The sequence below is a fragment of the Mixophyes fleayi genome, chromosome 9 (assembly GCF_038048845.1).
Source record: "Mixophyes fleayi isolate aMixFle1 chromosome 9, aMixFle1.hap1, whole genome shotgun sequence".
Lineage (NCBI taxonomy): Eukaryota > Metazoa > Chordata > Amphibia > Anura > Limnodynastidae > Mixophyes > Mixophyes fleayi.
The window spans coordinates 114,487,966-114,507,252 of NC_134410.1; the positions used below are offsets into that span (position 1 = coordinate 114,487,966).

General features: G+C 43.2%; 3 protein-coding genes across 5 annotated transcripts in view; 2 read left to right on the forward strand and 1 right to left on the reverse strand.

Annotated features, from left to right (window-relative positions):
- Positions 1-13,811, forward strand: part of PHYHD1 (phytanoyl-CoA dioxygenase domain containing 1) — a 276,211-nt gene extending 262,400 nt beyond the window's left edge. The window contains exons 3-12 of the mRNA XM_075185070.1: positions 869-1,027; positions 1,785-1,860; positions 6,321-6,368; positions 7,141-7,196; positions 8,033-8,095; positions 9,198-9,219; positions 10,006-10,134; positions 12,327-12,443; positions 12,598-12,724; positions 13,658-13,811. Coding sequence (XP_075041171.1) covers positions 869-1,027; positions 1,785-1,860; positions 6,321-6,368; positions 7,141-7,196; positions 8,033-8,095; positions 9,198-9,219; positions 10,006-10,134; positions 12,327-12,443; positions 12,598-12,724; positions 13,658-13,703 — 843 coding nt within the window. The 3' untranslated portion in view covers positions 13,704-13,811. The remainder of the gene's footprint in view (positions 1-868; positions 1,028-1,784; positions 1,861-6,320; positions 6,369-7,140; positions 7,197-8,032; positions 8,096-9,197; positions 9,220-10,005; positions 10,135-12,326; positions 12,444-12,597; positions 12,725-13,657) is intronic.
- A 97-nt stretch (positions 13,812-13,908) lies between these two features.
- Positions 13,909-17,674, reverse strand: DOLK (dolichol kinase). 2 transcript variants are annotated; one of them, XM_075185054.1, is made up of 2 exons: positions 17,586-17,674; positions 13,909-16,480 (listed from the first exon to the last, which is right to left on the reverse strand). In XM_075185054.1, exon 2 carries the CDS (start codon positions 16,351-16,353, stop codon positions 14,788-14,790), a length of 1,566 nt encoding a protein of 521 aa, XP_075041155.1. In that variant the 5' UTR covers positions 16,354-16,480; positions 17,586-17,674; the 3' UTR covers positions 13,909-14,787. The 2 variants fall into 2 exon arrangements, with proteins under 2 accessions (XP_075041155.1, XP_075041156.1); XM_075185055.1 differs by lacking the exon at positions 17,586-17,674 and adding an exon at positions 17,493-17,553.
- The window catches only part of NUP188 (nucleoporin 188), a 37,196-nt gene continuing 35,561 nt past the window's right edge, over positions 17,653-19,287 (forward strand). Inside the window, exon 1 of one of the 2 annotated variants that reach the window (XM_075185032.1) lies at positions 17,653-17,767. In XM_075185032.1, the coding sequence (XP_075041133.1) occupies positions 17,739-17,767 (29 nt within the window). In that variant the 5' untranslated portion in view covers positions 17,653-17,738. The remainder of the gene's footprint in view (positions 17,768-19,287) is intronic. The other variant, XM_075185031.1, reaches the window with a different exon arrangement.

Genomic DNA, 19,287 nt, shown 5'->3' on the forward strand with positions numbered 1-19,287 from the left:
GGACTCTGAACCAGCCGTACCTACCAACCGTATGTTTACCTGTGTGGCTGTGATTTATATGTGTACTTATGTAAAATAAATAAAGCAGAGCTCTCTTCCACACAGTGGAGGTGGCCATATTGTGGGCTCAACCACTATTCAGCCACTATTTAGCCTGTCAGGAATTAGTGACTTCATGCCTCAGTTCCTAGTGACTGATAGGGTGAATATTGGTTCAGTCTAAAAAATGGCTGCATCCACTGTGTGTGTGACACAGGGTCATTTTAGCTTAGGAAGTGATTAAAAGTTTGTTGCCCTAGACATTTGCCTTCCTTTTTCCCCAGGGAAAATTAACTGTATTCATAAGGAAGGTTTATTTTACTTTATCATCATCATCATTTATTAATATAGCGCCAACATATTCCGTAGCGCTTTACAATTTATCAGTATGTAAGCAGAAATTTTGTCACTCTGTCAAAGTAATATTAAGTGGGCACAAGAAAACATTGCCACCTGGTGGTGAAATTCTAATGGAGAACCATAACTAATCATCATCAGCTATTTATATAGCGCCACTAATTCCGCAGCTCTGTACAGAGAACTCACTCACATCAGTCCCTGCCCCATTGGGGCTTACAGTCTAAATTCCCTAACATAGACAGACAGACAGACAGACAGACAGACAGACAGACAGACAGGCAGGCTAGGGTCAATTTGTTAGCAGCCAATTAAACTACTAGTATGTTTTTGGAGTGGGGGAGGAAACCGGAGCACCCGGAGGAAACCTCAGCAAACACGGGAAGAACGTACCAGTTCTGAATGATGCCGATATAGTTACAGCGGTTGAAATCTGCACTAAAAGGAAAATTAAGTTAATTCCTTTTTGCAGTTCCATGAAGATGGGTTCCTGGTCCTGGAGGGGCTGTTCAGCCATGAAGAGTGCGGGTCCGTGAAGGAGGAGATTGTCCGAATACTACAAGACATGGACGTTCCCCTTCATTGCCGGACTGAATTCTTGACACAACACGAAGAGCAGCTGAAAGCCCAGGTGTGAAAGGTTTGCTGGATATAAGCTATTCTTCTATGTCTTATAATATCTAAGGGAACTTTGTGGATTTCTACAGAACAGGTCTCCTAAGCATTGCAGTGTTTCTATTTATGCATCTGAATGGAGCATGCAACAATAATTATAATAATAATTAAACATCTCTGGCCCAAATAGTTTAATTGAAACTCATCCCAACTGTTGGGAGTGATTTGTTCTGTCAGTAAATTTACTGACTACAAATTGAATTTATCCGCACTAAAGATAATGTCTGCAACACCTAGTTTTCATGTGTACACATCAACTTTAGCACGTATTTAAATGCTATTATTTTCTTCCCCCACTAGGTGGCGCTCCCCAGAATCATTTTGCATCAGCAAATAAAAAAGAAAGAAGGCTCTGATTGGGGCACTTATTGAATCTAACAGAAAGGTCAGAACATAAGATGTTTTAATAAATTGACTAAAAATGTTATTATAACAGGATCTGGATCTAAGTGTGCCTCAATCAGAACCTTCTTCTTTCCTCTTCTGCACTTAGCAAATTTACTGACAAATAAAACAAACTCCACCTAATATATTTTTTATCTGTTGTTACTCTTTTGAAATCCCTTCTGACTAAAAGTTACTTCCATATAATAAAAAGGTCAGGGACATCCAGCCTACTACTCAGACAGAACAGTGTGTATCACTGTGATAAAAGGGTTTATTAATGTGTGTCTGAGGGTGTAACCTCTCTCTCCCCATTGTTTCCCTGTCAGGGAAGTGCTGAATATTTCCTCAGCAGTGGAGACAAGATCCGCTTCTTCTTTGAGAAGGGAGTGTTCAGTGACAAAGGTAATAGCATTTATGTCCTGTACTTTAAACGCACCACAATCACTGCTTAAAGTGACTTCACAAAAAAAAGCAATACATTAAAGAACATCAAACTTATATACAAAGCTTGTTCAAACACCTTCCCCTGACAGACCTTCTTGAAATACAGAGAAAGGAGGGGCCATTCATCATCACCATTTATTTATATAGCGCCACTAATTCCGCAGCGCTGTACAGAGAACTCACATCAGTCCCTGCCCCATTGGGGCTTACAGTCTAAATTTCCTAACACACAGACACACAGATTAGGGTCAATTTGTTAGCAGCCAATTAACCTCCTAGTATGTTTCTGGAGTGTGGGAGGAAACCGGAGCACCCGGAGGAAACCCACGCAAACACGGGGAGAACATACAAACTCCTCACAGATAAGGCCATGGTCGGGAATGGAACTCATGACCTCAGTGCTGTATGGCAGAAGTGCTAACCACTACGCTACCGTGCAGGTTTGACTTGTGTTTATTTTCTTTCACATAATCCCCATATCTATATTATTATTCTTTAATGTATAGGGTGCCAGGCAGTAGGGAAAACAGAGTGTACATTAAAACAGGACATCAGAATATACAAGATAGATAGATTCTCATGATCAGAGCCCTCCCTACCTTCTATTTGCTACTACTCATCTATCTTGTTTATTCTGGTGAGTAGCAGCGGAGAGAAGGTACGCAGGGCTCTGATCTTGAGAACTTATGTTCTAGTGTGGGTGGGGTCAAAGCTCTCCTGTCCATCTTATTTTATAGGTGAGAATTCCCTCAAATGTAATGAGCCAGAGATAGGGGACAGCAGTTACTTCCATAAGTGGTTTGTCCTCTCCATTCCCTTACCCCTACTCCAGACATTATCTACATGTGACTTCTACCTAGCTCTTTTTCATTTGTCTCATAATATTTCTTAGTCTCTCCATCACCTCTTTTCCCTCGCCCCGATATCCAATAGTACTATCTTCTTCCTCCTATCAGCATTTATCCACCTCGGATACTCTGTCCCCTATCCCTATATAATCCCACTTTATCCTTTTCCTTGCCCGTTCCTCCCCAAGACCTTCACTATTTCTTTTATCAGTTTCCACAACCTCTCCACTCCTAAACTCCTTAGCCCTGCCATTCCCATAGCCACATACGGTATTCCCTGCATCCAGCCTCTACCCCCTTCACTCCCCCATCTACTACTATTGATTCCTCCAATTTGCCCTCCCAATCACTGCCCTTACCCACCATTTCACCTTCTGTTCCAGCTGAGAGTACGGTCTATGCCCACTAACTACCTGCTGTCCATCTCCCGCCACTATCTTCCCCTCTATGTTGCTCAAAACTCTTTAACCTTATCCCCATCTTTCATCTTAATTTCTTCCCCTTTACCTGCGCACTCTCTCACTCCTTCAACCTACTTGCCCTCACTGAAATGTATCCCACCTTCTGACAATGTCTCAACTGATGGTATCTCCTTTGGCGGTCTAGCCTTTACATACACTCTATGCTCTGATGGCTGCAAAGGTGGTTGCTTAGGCATCCTTTTACATTCTCACTGCACCTTCAGCTTTGTTCTCCCATTCCTTCTCTCTCTTCCTTTGAGACTCACACTATAAGTCTTTTCTCTCCTTTCCACCTCCATGTTGCAGTCATTGACTACCTCAACTCGACAACGTTACCACCTGGCTCTCCCATTTCCTTTCCTCTAAACCTACCCACCCACATCCTTAGGGACTTCAGCATCCCCGTTGATACCAGTAATGGTAATTCTACCTCCAAACTCCTCTCCATCACCGCTGCACATGGTCTCACCCAGTGGACCTCTTCTTCCACATTCCCTTGTCCTCGCATTCTCTCACCTCTGTGACATCTCCGACTTCTCTAATTCATCATTCCCACTTTCTGACCACAACCTCCTCTCTTTCTGCCTGGCCTTACCTCCCTCTCCTCCACCCAAAATCTTGTTGACACTACGCAACCTTCGTATTGCCTCCTTTTACAAACCTATCTTCCCAATCATAGATGAAGCTGCCACCACACTTCACCGCCATCATTCTAAGCCCCTACCGTACTCCAAGCTCACTCGCTACTCTCAGAGATGCTCCCTTTCTGCGACCCTGGAGAAAGACCCACTCCAGCGCAGATTTCCATATCCATTTCAAATTCATCCTGTCATCCTATTACGCTGCCCTCTCTTACCAAACAGTCCTTCTTCAAAATACTTATGTCCCCTCAGTCCAGCAACCTCAGTCTCCTCTTTGCCTCCATTAACTCTTAACTTTTTTTTCCCCACCTCCTCCACCCATGACTTTGCATCTTACTTGAAGTGGATAATCGACTCTATCACCATGACATATCCTCCTTATAGCTCTCCCTTACCTCACAGCACCCACTTTAAAGCCCCTTGCCACTCTGTCCACCTTCCGTTCTGTCACAAACTCTAAAGGTCCTCTCACTCCTCAACAAGTTCTCTCGACTCTGCTCCCTCCCGCCTCTTCCATTCTCTCCTCTAATGGTTGCAGTCACCTAGTTCACCTTTTCAAACTCTCTACTGCCATCAAACATGCACTCATCACTCCCATTGTCAATAAACCATCTCTCAGTCATGCCTCTCTCTCTCCACTTACCGCCCCATATCACTGCTCCCATTTCTTTCCAAACTTCTTGAATGGATAGTCAAGAACTGTTTAACACACTTTCTCACCATTCACTCCCCCTTGATCCCTTACAATCAGGCTTCCACCCTCTCTACCCCACTAAGACTGCCCTCACCAAGGTGATGATCTACTCTTGCCACTTCTCCCTCCTCTTGCTCCTTGACCTCTCTGCCACTTTAGACACAGTTGACCATCCTCTCCTCCTTGACACCCTTCACTCCCTTGGCCTTCGTAGCACTGTCCTTTCCTGGTTTACCTCCTACCTCTCTGATTGTTCTTTCAGTGTCTCATCCTCTGGTGTCTGCTTCTCAACTCTATCTATTGTGGTTCCCCATGGCTCTGTTCTTGGTCCATTGCTGTTCTCTCTTTACACCTCCTCTACTTGGTTAACGCATCCGCTCCTCTGACCTCCAATATCACCTCTATGCTGATTACATAGTAATCTACATTCCCTTCCCTGACCTCTCTCCTCTCCTGTGTGTCCGACTGCCTTTCTGGCACCTCCAACTGAATGGCTGGATGCTACCTCAACATATCCAAAACTGAGCTGATCATCTTCCCACCACCTAGCATCACATCCCCTCCCTCTTAAAGTTGATGGTGTCAGCCTCTCCCCTGTTCTCCATATGTACTGCCTGGGAGTCACCATTTACTCCACCCTCAATTTCACTATGCACATTCAGTCCCTTGCCCGTTCCTGTAGCCTCCACCTTCGCAACATTGCCAAGATTCACCTACTCCTCTCGGATTGCCACTGAGACCATCATCCATGCTCTTGTCATCTCCCGCCTTGATCGTTGAAGACTTATCCTCTCTGCCTTGCCTGACAAATGCCTGTAACTCGTGAAATCTGTGCTGAATTCGGCGTTGCAACTAATCTTCCTTTCCAAACGTTCCTCTTCCACTGTGCATCTCTGCAAAACCCTCCATTGGCTCCTCATCTCTTCCAGAATACAATTCAAGCTGTTTACCCTCACTTGTAAGACCCTCTGTAACACCTCCACCTCCTACATCTCTGACCTTATCAAGAAATACTCGCCCACTACGTTCTGTCAATGACCTTCGCTTCTCCTTCTCCCCCATCACCTCACAATCCCGCCTTCAGGAGTTTGCCCAAGCTGCTCCCCACATTTGGAATTCCCTGCCCAACCAGACTCGCCCCCAAGTTCGAATCTATCAAATGCTCCCTCGAAACTTATCTTTTCACACTTGGCTACTTGGCTCCGCCCTAAGACAATGCCCTCCTCACACTCAACCTCCCCCCTTTCACTCCACCTTTATTGTCTCCTAATCCTCTTAATGTTAACTCACCAGTTTGGCCCTCTCCACCTGCCATTTCCTCATCCTCTTCGCACTGTTTCCTTTGTTCTAGTGTCTTCGTATGTCGTTGCCTTCTCTATACCCCTTACTTAGCTGTACGTTTCCTGTTTATATTTTGTTGACTGTGCGGCGCTGCAGATTCTGTGGCACCAAATCAATAAAATATGATGATGATCATGATAATGAATCATTGGGGCTGTGACATGTCAAAACATTCGAAAAATCTGATGGGGAGAAGACTATCGCAATCTGCATCTTCCCCGCATAGATATCAAGAAAGTATGTCATAACATTTATTCCATCTTTTAAAACACATTTTATATTTGTTCTTTGTATCATATACACATTCCAGGAATGGGCCAATAAGGAAAAAAATGGATCCTCTGAATCTTTGGAAAACACAGACCACATGCGAGCAACGACGGAAAATGGCGCATTCTGTTACAGATATTTAACCCAGTTTTCTCTTTTTCAGGTGATTTTCTGATTGCAAGAGAAAAATCTGTGAATAAAATTGGGCATGGTAAGATTATACTTATTGTCTTATTATGTTGGTGCATAAGGTATACCGCCCAACTGTCCAGATGTGAAGGGACTGTCCTGCATATCCCGACCTGTGGAATTTTTGGGAGATATTGTCCTGGTCACTGCAATAAGTGGGCGCTGTATACCACCCATTGCACTAGTTACATCACTGAGGCAAAGCGCCTCATACCTCGGATGTAACTGGTTCCTAGTGACTGGGGGCCTGATTCATTAAGGAAAGTTAAGCAAAAAATTGAGTAAGTTTTCTTACACAAAGTTTCTGGACAAAGCCATGCTAGGGGTGCAAATGAGTTTATTATTTTGCAATACTGTCTGTTTTTTCATGTAGCCCACAAATACTTGATAGCTTATTTGTACACTTAAATGTAAAGTTGATCTAGGACATGCTCTACCCCAACTATAAGTCTGCCATCACATTTTAAATTTACCTCCCCCCCCCAATGCAACATGGTTTTGCCTTACTTACTTTTGCTTAACGTTCTTTAATGAATCAGGATTCTCATACATACTGGTTACTAAATGGCCACTTTCCTGTGTGAAGGTAACAGGTACACAATAAATCTTCATCTCCACCAAATCAATGGTTTGTTATCCATCCTCACACTTACCAGCAAGTGTGCAAGACGTGTGTACAATAGAGACGTATTCTGTGTATTATAAACCACTGTAAGTCTCGTTTACGGCACTGAAGACCTTTTTTTGACGCCTTATAAACAAACAATAATAATATATTTATTTGTTTTCTTCAGCTTTACATGCTCATGTTCCGATATTTAAAAGAGTTACACACTCGCCCCAAATACAGGTGAGCAGCCAGACTGTGGTGGCCACGTTCTTATTAACAGCTGTGCTAAATGATAAGTTTTACATGTTTTTTATTTTATTTATATTCCTCAACTGATAAAAAGATGATCTGTAAATAATTGCATTCATGATTCTGCTGCCTTATGGATGAAATGAAGCACTTATTCAGATTCTCTGCAGCAGTAAGGGTGATATGAGATGGCTCTGTGAATGCTAGCGCTTTTAAAGCAGTCATAGTTCCTGTGCAGACACACATTGGGGTATATTTACTAAACTGCGGGTTTGAAGAGTGGAGATGTTGCCTATAGCAACCAATCAGATTCTACCTGTCATTTTGTAGAATGTACTAAATAAATGATAGCTAGGATCTGATTGGTTGCTATAGTCAACATCTCCACTTCTTCAAACCCGCAATTTAGTAAATAGACCCCATTGTCTTTATAGAACGTTCATTACCCGACGTCAAAGCTTCCCTGCAGCATAATGACTTTAAGGAGTGTAGCCCTAGATATCCATTGTATTTTACAGAGCATTAATCGATATGAACGCTGCAGGGAACATCGTACTTGTGTACAGGTCCAGTCTCTTGCATTATTTCTTGGACTGTCAGATTCAACGCACATCTAACAGGTTTCAGAACGCATGTAATCACTTTAAATGAACATCTGTGTGTACAAGGCTTTAGAAACAACTTTAATATTTACTTATTTGACCACCAGAAACTTTCTTAACAAAGGGAAAATCATCTTCTTGTCAGTTGGGAATAAGAAGTAACAAAAAATGAATATATAGGGTTGGCTTTCAATTAATTTCACATACATCTGTTTATTTATATAGGAAGTGGGTTGTCGGCTGGGTCTCGTGAAGCCAGTAGTGGTACAGAGCATGTACATATTTAAGGTAATGCCAATAGTATGCATTGTTTGAATAGTCTTTTATATTGGAGATGAATATTATTGCATGTAAATTTAAAATAAGCATTTTATATTTTTATTAGTTAAAAGAGACACATTAAATTCTCGGATCTCTGCTAAGCAAACCTATTGCTTCAGGGCTTTCAGCAGTGGGATTAGTAGAACTTCCATACGGGAGGGAAGGTCTGCAGATCTACGAACAGGATCCAAGGGTATATTTACTAAACTGCGGGTTTGAAGAAGTGGAGATGTTGCCGATAGCAACCAATCAGATTCTAGTAATCATTTATTTAGTACATTGACAGCTAGAATCTGATTGGTTGTTAGAGACAACAGCTCCACTTTTTCAAACCCGCAGTTTAGTAAATATCCCTCCCCTTCCCCAAGTGTCTGACCATGAAGCAGATCAATCTTTCACTAGTTCCACCGTACACAGCAATCACATTTTTGGCAGATCTTTTGTTCAGATACAATGTTTGTCACACACAATACATATTGATATGCATATGAGACTATTTGTACTAAATTAAACAATGAACTCAAACGTGCTTTAATACGATTGTTTCACGACAAGGGACAGGCAAAAATTTCCATCCCAGCTGACCCATTTCGAATACCATTTTTACATTCCAACTACACAGTTTCCAACTATCATTCAATCCCACCAAAAATGGTCTGATTGAACAAGAAAATCTGTTGAAGATGTGTTTCTTAAACACAAGCTGCTGGATGTATCAAACTGCTCTTTGCATGCAATGTGTGGTAGTTGGGAAAAAAACCTAAACTGCATCGTAAAACGATGTGTTAATAAGTACTCGGGCAGTATCTCCCTCACCCCTCCATAAAGTCCTCCAACAGCCCCAGATTTAATACAGCCAGTAGCATGGGTTTCCCTATCAAGAGGGGTAACTATTGTGGGTGCAGAGTCTACAGGGCCCAGAGGTTAGGGCCCCCCCTTAGAGAAGGGTCATGTATGTGGTTTTCTTAACATAAAACCTATAAGATATGGACTTACTGTAGTTAAGTATGTGCTGACGGCAAGGTTTCATAGACATACTCATTACTGCTATTATCTCTGTGTTTTACAGCAACCAAACATTGGAGGAGAAGGTAAGATATCTGACTAATGCTTCTCCACCTATCATACACACAGGACTGGAGGGTCGCTCACCATTGTAGGAGAATGAACAGACCATAGGCCAGTGTCTTCTTTTGTCATATTATTCACATAGAGTCATGCCATACTGAATTACTTCTATTTCATGCCAAAATGTCAAAATATAAAGGCCATTTTCTTCATTATAGTTTCAGTATAGTTGTCTGCTCTCCAGGAATGGCAGGAAAGCTCCCATAATTCTGAACCCAGGGTGGAGGCGGGTCTTAATGACCCAATTTGCATTGTTGAGCCCCCAGGAATATCATAGAGTCTACAGACACGAATAATGCCCCGCTCAGGCTTAAACCTATGGGCCCCAGTGATGTGAGGCAGCAATGCTAACCACTATACCACCCAAATGGTGCCTCTAGCCAAAACAACTTGGAGCTGCTTTAATACAATGCAATATTATCCATAATGCATTGCAAGATGTAAAATGTTCTGTTAATTGAAGTACAAACCATTTCCTGTTATAAAGCTGCTTCTAACATATTATTGTACCAAGACTACCTAGCCTATCCCGATTTAGAAAAAAACCCAAATATGATAGCTGTGGGCTGTACCAACACCATCACTGGTCCTAATTAGATGGTCCTGCCATATTTTCTTGTTCATAATGATCTCGTGTCAATAAAAAGGTGCCAACACTGGGAACATCAATGTGCATATGTTTTATCTTGTAAATGTATCTTGTAACGTCTACCCACACATTAATCACTGCTGCTATATTTCTGTCCCAGTAACACCACACCAAGATGCCACGTTCCTGCACACCCAACCGCTCGGCAGGGTCACAGGGTTCTGGATAGCTGTTGAAGATGCTACTGAGGAAAACGGCTGCCTGTGGTTCATTCCAGGTTCTCACCGCGGTAAGATAAGAGGAGCAGTGTTGGCTAACCTGTGACACTCCAGGTGTTGTGAAACTACAAGCCCCAGCATGCTTTGCCAATATATAGCAGCTTATTGCTGGAAGGGTATGCTGGGACTTGTAGTTTCACAAACACCTGGAGTGCCACAGGTTAGCCAACACTGGCATAGACGTACACACTATATTGCTCACCAATTGCCTGTTCATAGCATATAACTTACGGTTTTGTTTGATATGTTCTTTCAGGAGACCAGTTAACCTATATTAATATTTTTGATATGTAGCAAGTGAGACCCTGCAGAACACAACACAAGGGAGAGCCAAATGGCAAGTCAAGATACGAAATAAAGGGGGAAGGGGAGAGATTTGCTCTAAATTAAAAGAGAAGCATCTCTTAGCCCCATCTAGCTACAGACACCATTAATCCGTGTCCCCCAGGAACCATAGCCACCCCCCCCCCTCCACATCCAGCTTCCACCAGAACTTCCTCCCCTGCATGATCTTTAACCTTTTACCAATCCACACAAGGAAGAAATACCAGCATATAATGCCCAATACCTCCAGCAACCCTATAAATGATTTCAGAATCCAATGTGGCTCCTCAGTGAATGCCAGGCCGTTCACTTCCTGCACGATGCAGGAAACTTTTTAGTGGTGCACGTGCTCCTGATAACCCAAACATATTAGATATCGCCTCTCTCTTGTGCCAGCATATCACATGGAGCAGACAACCTGAGAACATGAACAACAACTGCACCGTACAGGAACTGAAAGGCCTGGTCTACTGCAGCACCAAGATCCAGGCACCACAGTATCTGCAGGAGTATGGTCTCCATCTAGATGTGCATCACTAGAGGCAGCTGAACACTGCATGTAACAAGTGGGGAGACCGGACCATAAACAGGGTCAATGACTAGGGAGAGAGTACCACAGACAGCCCTGCAAGCAGGAGTACAGCTCAACGAGTTTGCGACTGTAGGCATAAGTGGGAAACTGTATGTGCTATCGCAACTCTTTAGTTGACTGTAGAAGCGAGTGTGTGACCGGTCGTGAACATGTGTTCAATGATCTGGCAAAAGAAGAGTCTGCATGTGTCTGTGGGTAGAAGAGAGTGGGCCCATGTATTTACTGTGCTCCCCCCATAAGGCAGAAAGCCACCTTTCCATAATTGAACTCTAGTGTGAGACAGCCTTTAAATCGTCCTCCAGCACAGTGTTTCAGTGATTGGTCAGAGAATGACACAATCACTGTATGACAAGTGAGCGATAATAGCGGTATAAAGAGGGAAGACTTCCTCTCTATCCTTAGCCACTAATGTGCTCCTAATACACTGATGCAAAATTTCATTTAACAGCCATTTTAGTCCAAACTGGCCTCAAATTGATGCATAATGACCAGCTATCCCGACTAACGCCTAATTGGTATTAGTGTAAACGGGCAAACTGAAAATCAGATTTTAGGATGACCTTGATTGGCTAGTGTGTGCGGTTGTTGGCCGAACACACTTAGTAGCGCCAATATTACTGAGATTTTCAAAGCAAGTGCTGAATTGCCACTTATGGTCTGGCCAATCTGGTAATCAGCAAACTGCAGCGAGTCTGACAGCTCCTGATTGACACTAATCTCATGTGACTTTCAGAGCCAAATGATCTTCAGCCCACACAAGCTGCTAATGTCAACAAATGCCAAAATAAATGTGTGTGTGAGAATTACATACCACCTTTCAGCAAATACCTACAATCATTCAGGAATTGGAGCAGATCGCTCTGCATACCCACATAACCGGGATTACTTTCAAGGTAATGTCAGGGCATACCCAGGGACAGACCTCCATGAAATGACAATACAGAGGCATCTTTAAAGAAATTCTGCACTATAATTGCCCTTAGTTCAGGCTGTACAAGTCATCTATTCACTAGCGATCAGTGCAAATGACTGCCTGGGCAGAAAGTGCCGCAGTGCCGTCACTGGTTCCAAGTGGATTGAATTTTTACGAATATTAGGTCAACCCACAAAATGACAATGAAAGTAAAACTAAACACCCTTTTAAGGAGTTGGTAGGACACAAAATCAGACCGTTAGGCTGGCTGTCTGCACAGTTATATATATATATATATAGATTATTAGTCTTTGTTGTAATAGATTGTCTTGTTGACCTGTTTTTGCTAATGTCACACCTTCCCTTCTGAACAGCTGGAATCTCCCGCCGTATGGTGCGTGCACCACCTGGCACAATCCCGTGCACAGAGTTCATTGGAAAAGAGCGGAGCTACGAAGATGATCAATTTGTGCCAGCCCCAGTTCCTCAAGGTGCCTTACCAAATTTACTACATCACTATATAGGGTCATTAAGGGAAGCACATATCAGTCTCATATTTCAGTAAAAGTGTGATTGTAGTGTCACTACCCAGAATCCTTTGCTGCCTATTTATGATAAAGTTTATATGGTTGCTTACGACTATAGGAGGCCTTGTTCTCATCCATGGTGAGGTTGTCCACAAAAGTGAGCTGAACGTATCGTCAAAGTCTCGCCACGCTTACTCCTTCCACATTATGGAGTCAGAAGGCACCACCTGGAGCCCTGAGAACTGGTAAGGATCTTTGGGACTAATGTCCGTATCATTTTCAGTGGGTTGCACATTATTTAATATATATTTTCTAACAACTTCTATATCAAAGGCTGTGAGGTGAAAATATGTTTGCAATTTTGGAGGGCATACAAAGTACATTTCATTTTTACATATTTTTGTGTGCAGGATGTAAGACAGAAACTTGATAGCCTGTAGGGGTCACTGTTGCTATAGCTGTGCATGCAGAGGAATCTAACCCGTAATAACAGTACAAAGAAAATGTGCATAATCAAACTATTTACAATGTCTGTAATAAAACGGAATGTTCAACTACCATCCATTATTTGTTACACAATAGAAGAGGACAAATATATTCTGATGAGTCTTCTAAATTTAAGGCCTGTGCCCCATTCTATAATAGCTGTCCCCCATTTTAACACTGGGGGCGTGGGGGGGAATCATTATTACCAGATAGCTGTTGTCTGACCACACTATTTCTGGGGCACCTGACTTGATGGTGATGCATCCTGTCCAGTCACTTCTCTGGTTCACTACACCAAGCCTGGCCAACCTGTGGCTCTCCAGATGTTGTGAAACTACAACCCCCAGCATGCTTTGCCAGTAGATAGCCCGCCAATAGCTGGAAGGGCATGTTGGGACTTGTAGTTTCACAACACCTGGAGAGCCACAGCCATTTAAATTAGCTGCAGAGTCTAGTTCTCTGCCGCTGGATCTGGTTTCCCTTGCTGCTGTGAAACAACATGACTGTCAGATCATTGATGTCGGGAAATAGTACAGTGACCTAAACCAAACATTTACTTGGGGTTTTAGGTAGAGTGATTAAAGAAAGGGCTTTCCCCAAGGTGTACAACTTCTAATGTACATCTAATCTTGTGTTTGCAAATACAGCTAAAGGAAATGTATACATATTACATCATTTATTGTTTTCTATAGGCTGCAACCAAGCCCAGAACTACCCTTTCCATCCTTATATACATGAGAAGAGACATTGATGAGCATTACATGAGTCCAGAAGCGTCCTCATCTGCATGAACTTAGGATGAAGCTTATGTAACCTTGTCCATAAAGAAATGATTTTTTTAAAGTCTCCAATATGTTCATACCACAACCAATAAATGCACACTGTTGTGAGCGAAATCTGATCTTATTACAATGTTCCTGACATCATAGAACCACAAACAAGCTGTATAGAGCGCACATTTATTTCACAATTTGTTGTTTTTCCTTCGGATTTTATAAATCTGCAGAGAACTTATGGTGTTCTTTACTACTTGGTACCTTGTATGGAACTATAAATACTTTTTTTAAATGTTAAAAAATGTTAATGATAAATAAAAAAGCAGACAGCAAAAATAAGCAGATCTTCCCTGAGTCCAATTTAACATGTAACTAATTTTTCTTACATTCTGATTAAGTCACAAGGTTGATAATACTGTAGTCAAAAATGAAGATCTTCGTTCACAAGTGTCTGCAAGTAATTGGGCAAATTGGGATTGTGACATAAAAGGTGTTTACAGGCAAACTGATTGGAACAGAAAAATAAGACAGACTACTGGTAATTTATAAAATGGGCATAGACTACTGCTGGGCAGTTTGCAGGGATCAGGTGCCAAAGGGTGCCAGCCTAGGCTGTCTACTGGTGAATTTGGCCCAGAATATTGAGTAGTTTCATCAAATGAAAACTATATCATATAAATACATCTATTCCTATAGGTAGACATGTGTTATAACATCAAACATATATAAAAGTTTACAATTCCTAACAAAAATCACAGTATTTGCCCCCCTCCCCCTCGGTATCTTGGCTGAATGCTACTCTAGGTTTCACATATGTCACAATAGACTCTTTCATACAGAAGCTAGATGTAATCTGGCTATAGTTACCCTTTTAAAAGAAAGGAATAATTCGATCCATCTGCAGAACATCTAGGTGAAGAGAGATGGAAACTTGTTCAATGTCTGGTCACCATTAAAGCGGCTGTATCATCTGATTATCACATCATATTCCCCTCCACATCAGCACCCAAAAACCTCCCAAGGACAAGACAGTTCTGGGTCCCTCCTCAGACCATCAGTAGGATCTGCATGTAAAGTGGTAGAATCAAGTTGTCTATTTGGGTAGTAAAAGCTTCTAACAGTGCAACCAATGAGATGGACCCAACTATCCACATATAGCTACTATTCATGATCACATTGCTGTCAAAAATAAGAATAAGGGCTACTGCAATAATCTGAGCAAATATAGACATCATTGTCCCTTCAAATGTCTTTTTGGTACCGGGCCATTTGATCTCCCCCAAAGTACTACCACAAACAGATGCTATGGTGTCCCCCACTCCCACTGCCAGCACCCCACAGTAGGGAAGCAATGTAGCAGGGCCGGAAAGTGAAGCAGCACAGACCCTTGGAAATAGCCAGATTGGTAATGACATCCCCAGAAGAAGGTAAATATGCGTTAAAATTAGAGGACCACTGTCCCTCTCGTCCAAGAAGAGTGTCAGCAGGTTCCGTAATGTCTGTCCGAACGGTTTAATGCGGAAGTATCGAACATATTCCAGTAACACAAAAACCGCCAAGCAGACCACAGACGACACAAAGAGTAGTTCGGGGTCACATAGAAGTCCAGGAATGTAAGTGGCCACTGCTAGAAAGTGAAAGTACTTGCGGGTTACTGTGGAGACTTCATGTTTCTTAGAGTCTGTGGTCCTTTTGGAATTGTGGTACAGAACCACCACACAAGCTGACAGAGCAAGGAATGTCCAGAAGCCTATAAGATATAGACGTGATTTGCTCTGCAGCAAAAACTCCACCAGCCAGAAGAGTGGGTGTCTCTTGATGAGGTACTGTAGCCATGGCACGAAGATCCCTAGCCCTAAGACGGCAGTCATCATGTAAAAAAATAAGGCAGAGGTCCAAGTAGAAGAGTCCATAAAAAAGAACAAGGCAGAAAAGATCATCCCCAGCAGGACCAAAGCCACCAGTGTCACCAGCAGAAGGTAATCGGCTGGATCTCCTCTGCCACCCACCACGTTCAGAGATCGTTTGATAAGCTGGTTAAGAACAAAGCTGAGCCCACCAAGAACAATTAAAGCTTCCCCAGGAGTGAAGCAGCGTGGTAGCAGGTACAAAAGGATCATGCTAAGGTATACAAAGATGAGGAGCACCTCCAGAACTTCAATGACTTCTGACACCGCCAGAGAATTTTTCATGGTGTAGAGGATAGCGCAGCCAGCAGCTCCAGACACTATACAGGTGTTTTTCGGTACAGGTTTTGTAATGCCCAGTGCAATGATTGAGAGGAAGGATGCTAATGCCATTCCCGTGGCAGATACAACTACTCCATACCTTTCAAAGTAGACATTGCCAGAAGCTTTGCACCTCTCTCTCAACACGATGCCAAGCAGGGGAATAATCATACTGGCTGGCAGAAGTCCACTGTTGGCAGAAGACCGATACTGAAATACTGCTCCACTCGACTGTAATAATCGGTCCCATTTGTGCTGTACATAAAAAGCCTGCACAGCCAAGGCCACAATACACCAGGAAAAGCGATCCCACACTACAGCATGAACGCTGAGGACAATGCAGAACACCACTAGAGACTCTCCCAATAATCGCTTATTTACCATGATGGCAGCTTTTCGGGATTCAGGTGGTTCCTCTCCTTTGATGCCGTTACTTGTGCTTCAATGTTATGTGTGCAAAAATAGAGTCTGTGCTTTGCATATTCCCTGCACACGCCTCGTCTGATCATTCCTAAAAGATATTTTATTTGTTAAGTAAATAATGTTATATTGTAAATGACAAAACAAAAATTGAAATGTGCCAAGAACAGGGCTGGACAAATTCTAGAAGCCAGGTAGCCAATGTTCCTAAAATAAATGACTGCTGGTGCTTAACTTTTTGGAGTTATTTCTATGGATGCCAATGATTGTATAGCTTCGCTGGCTCTTACATCTAATGGACTGCCTCCTGAACTCTACATTATTTTGTCCACTCATGGCCAAGCACCATATTTTTTGAAAAATACAATAACATTAAATTTCTCTAAAAGACTGTAGTGTAGAGCTAGGCTGTCTGTGGCTCTCCAGCTGCTGTGGAACAACAAGTCCCAAAATGCTATGTGGCCATGACACTAGTGTAGAGGTAAGCAGCTGTGGCTCTCCAGCAGATGTGGAATTACAAGTCCCAGCATGCTATGTAGCAGTGATACTAATGTAGAGGTAGGCAGCCTGTGGCTCCCCAGCAGCTGTTGTGGAACTCAAAGTCCCCAGATGCTATGTGGCCGTGACACTAGTGTAGAGGTAGGCAGTCTGTGGCTCTCCAGCTGCTGTGGAACTACAAGTCTCAGCATGCTATGTGGCCGTGACACTAGTGTAGAGGCAGGCTGCCTGTGGCTCACCAGCAGCTGTTGTGGAACTACAAGTCCCCAGATGCTATGTGGCCATGACTAGTGTAGAGGTAGGCAGCCTGTGGCTCTTCAGCAGCTGCTGTGAAACTACAAGTCCCAGCATGCTATGTAGTAGTGACACTAGTGTAGAGGCAGGCAGCCTGTGGCTCTCCAGCTGATGTGGAACAAGTCACTGGCTGTAAGTGTGTGCTGGGGTTTTTAGCTCCACAGCAGCTGGTTGCCTACCCTTATTATAAATGCCATGTGAGTGATAACCCAATGGTAGTATGACCCTAGGGCGCTGGCCATGATGGAGGATGTCTTGGCACCACAATGGGACAGAACTGAAAGGAACCACATTCAGTTCCCAATAAGCACCTACTACCGCGCCCTCATTTATCCAGCAGTGTCAGAACAGTATGACGAGCACATCCCCTCGGACACACATCACATACTCAGCTACACCTTTACCTTGGACAGCGCCATCTTTGTCCCCCGTCACTTGACAGGAAGTGACGACACAGCGGGGCAGTCGACTTCCGGTAGCGGCGAATTCGCCTCTTACTAGTGGCGGCCACGTGACGCCGCTGGGGTCTCGTCACGTGTGCGCTGGGGGGAGTGAAGATGGCGGCTGACGGGGGCCTGGAGCAGAGGTAACGGCGGTAGAGAGGAAGAGGGGCAGGTGGTAGAGGAGAGACGGCGGGACCGGTCTATGTTTAAATGGAGAAGGGCGGGAACGGGCTCCCTGGTTCAGGCAGGGTGGGAGGGACAGGTTCAACTTTATTGTACTACACCTCCAGCATGTCCCGTGTCTGCACCCCAGACTCTCCTAGTAGGCAGCTCTGGAGAACTACAAGTCCCAGTGTTTCAGCCCTGGCTCTCTCTATGGGTGACTTTATTAAACTACAATTCCCAAAATGCAATGGGGGTGATGACGTCAGCATGTCTGCAGAGCTGGGTGCCATTAGGGGGAATTTATCTGTATTGCACCTGCAGAGTTATTCATAGGTGCTGACAGCTGCATGTCACTAGTCCTGGCTCTCACTGTGCTAAATTACAAGTCCTAACTTGTGGATGACATAGTCTTTGTACAGCGCTGTGGAATTGGTGGTGCTATATAGATAAATTATGATGCTCCCTGTTTTCTTTTGCTTGTAATTTAGCAGCTGCTGAGAGGCACAGGTGGGGGGGGTGGTACCTGTATCTTTCAAGTGGTTTTGGGATAAGACCCATCTTGTCCTGTCAGTGAGAGCATGCTGGGACTTTTAGTTGCACAATTGCTGGAGAGCACTGTTACCTTTTACTTTTTTTAAGTGGTTTGATCAGGGAAACAGAATAGTGAAACATCATCATCATTTATTTATATAGCGCCACTAATTCCGCAGCGCTGTACAGAGAACTCATTCACATCAGTCCCTGCCCCATTGGAGCTTAGATTCCCTAACACACACACAGAGAGACAGAGAGGGAAAGACTAGGGTCACTTTTGATAGCAGCCAATTAACCTAGTGTGGGAGGAAACCGGAGCACCCAGAGGAAACCCACGCAAACACAGGGAGAACATACAAACTCCACACAGATAAGACCATGATCGGGAATCAAACTCATAACCCCAGTGCTGTGAGGCAGAAGTGCTAACCACTAGGCCAAAAACATTTAATCAATTCATTAAAGGAGAACAGCATCATTGAGCAGCAGCTTTCAACCCTGCATTATGTTTATCTAACAATTTGCATTTATCAATTTAAAGGGAACAGTGCTGGATAGCCATAAATGCTTAAACTTGGCTACAGCCTGCCAAAATGTAAGGTATAGGGCTTCTTGAGACCCTTCCTCAGCCAGGGGCTTACATCTGAGCAGAGGTGGTTCAATTTTCTGTCCATTTATCAGTTTTGAACGTGATTTCAGGGGGAACTCTGCTGCTATGTCTAGTGTGGAGTAGTACTTAAATTAAACACATCATTCACATTCTAATCTACACAGACATGTGGCCACTGGATCACAAATATAATTGGGCTATTAAGAGTGATCAGTGTGTATTTGTCTTGCATTTTATATAGTTTTCTGTAAAAAATATATAAATTGTATAAACCTTACCGAACAAGAACAGAAATTAATGATGGAAAAGCAGTTTTTCAGAATTTATAATCTGGAACAAATCTTTAAAACCCGG

Coding starts and splice junctions, on each gene's coding strand:
- DOLK (XM_075185054.1), bottom strand. CDS start 16,353: ATGGTAAATAAGCGATTATTGGGAGAGTCTCTAGTGGTGTTCTGCATT.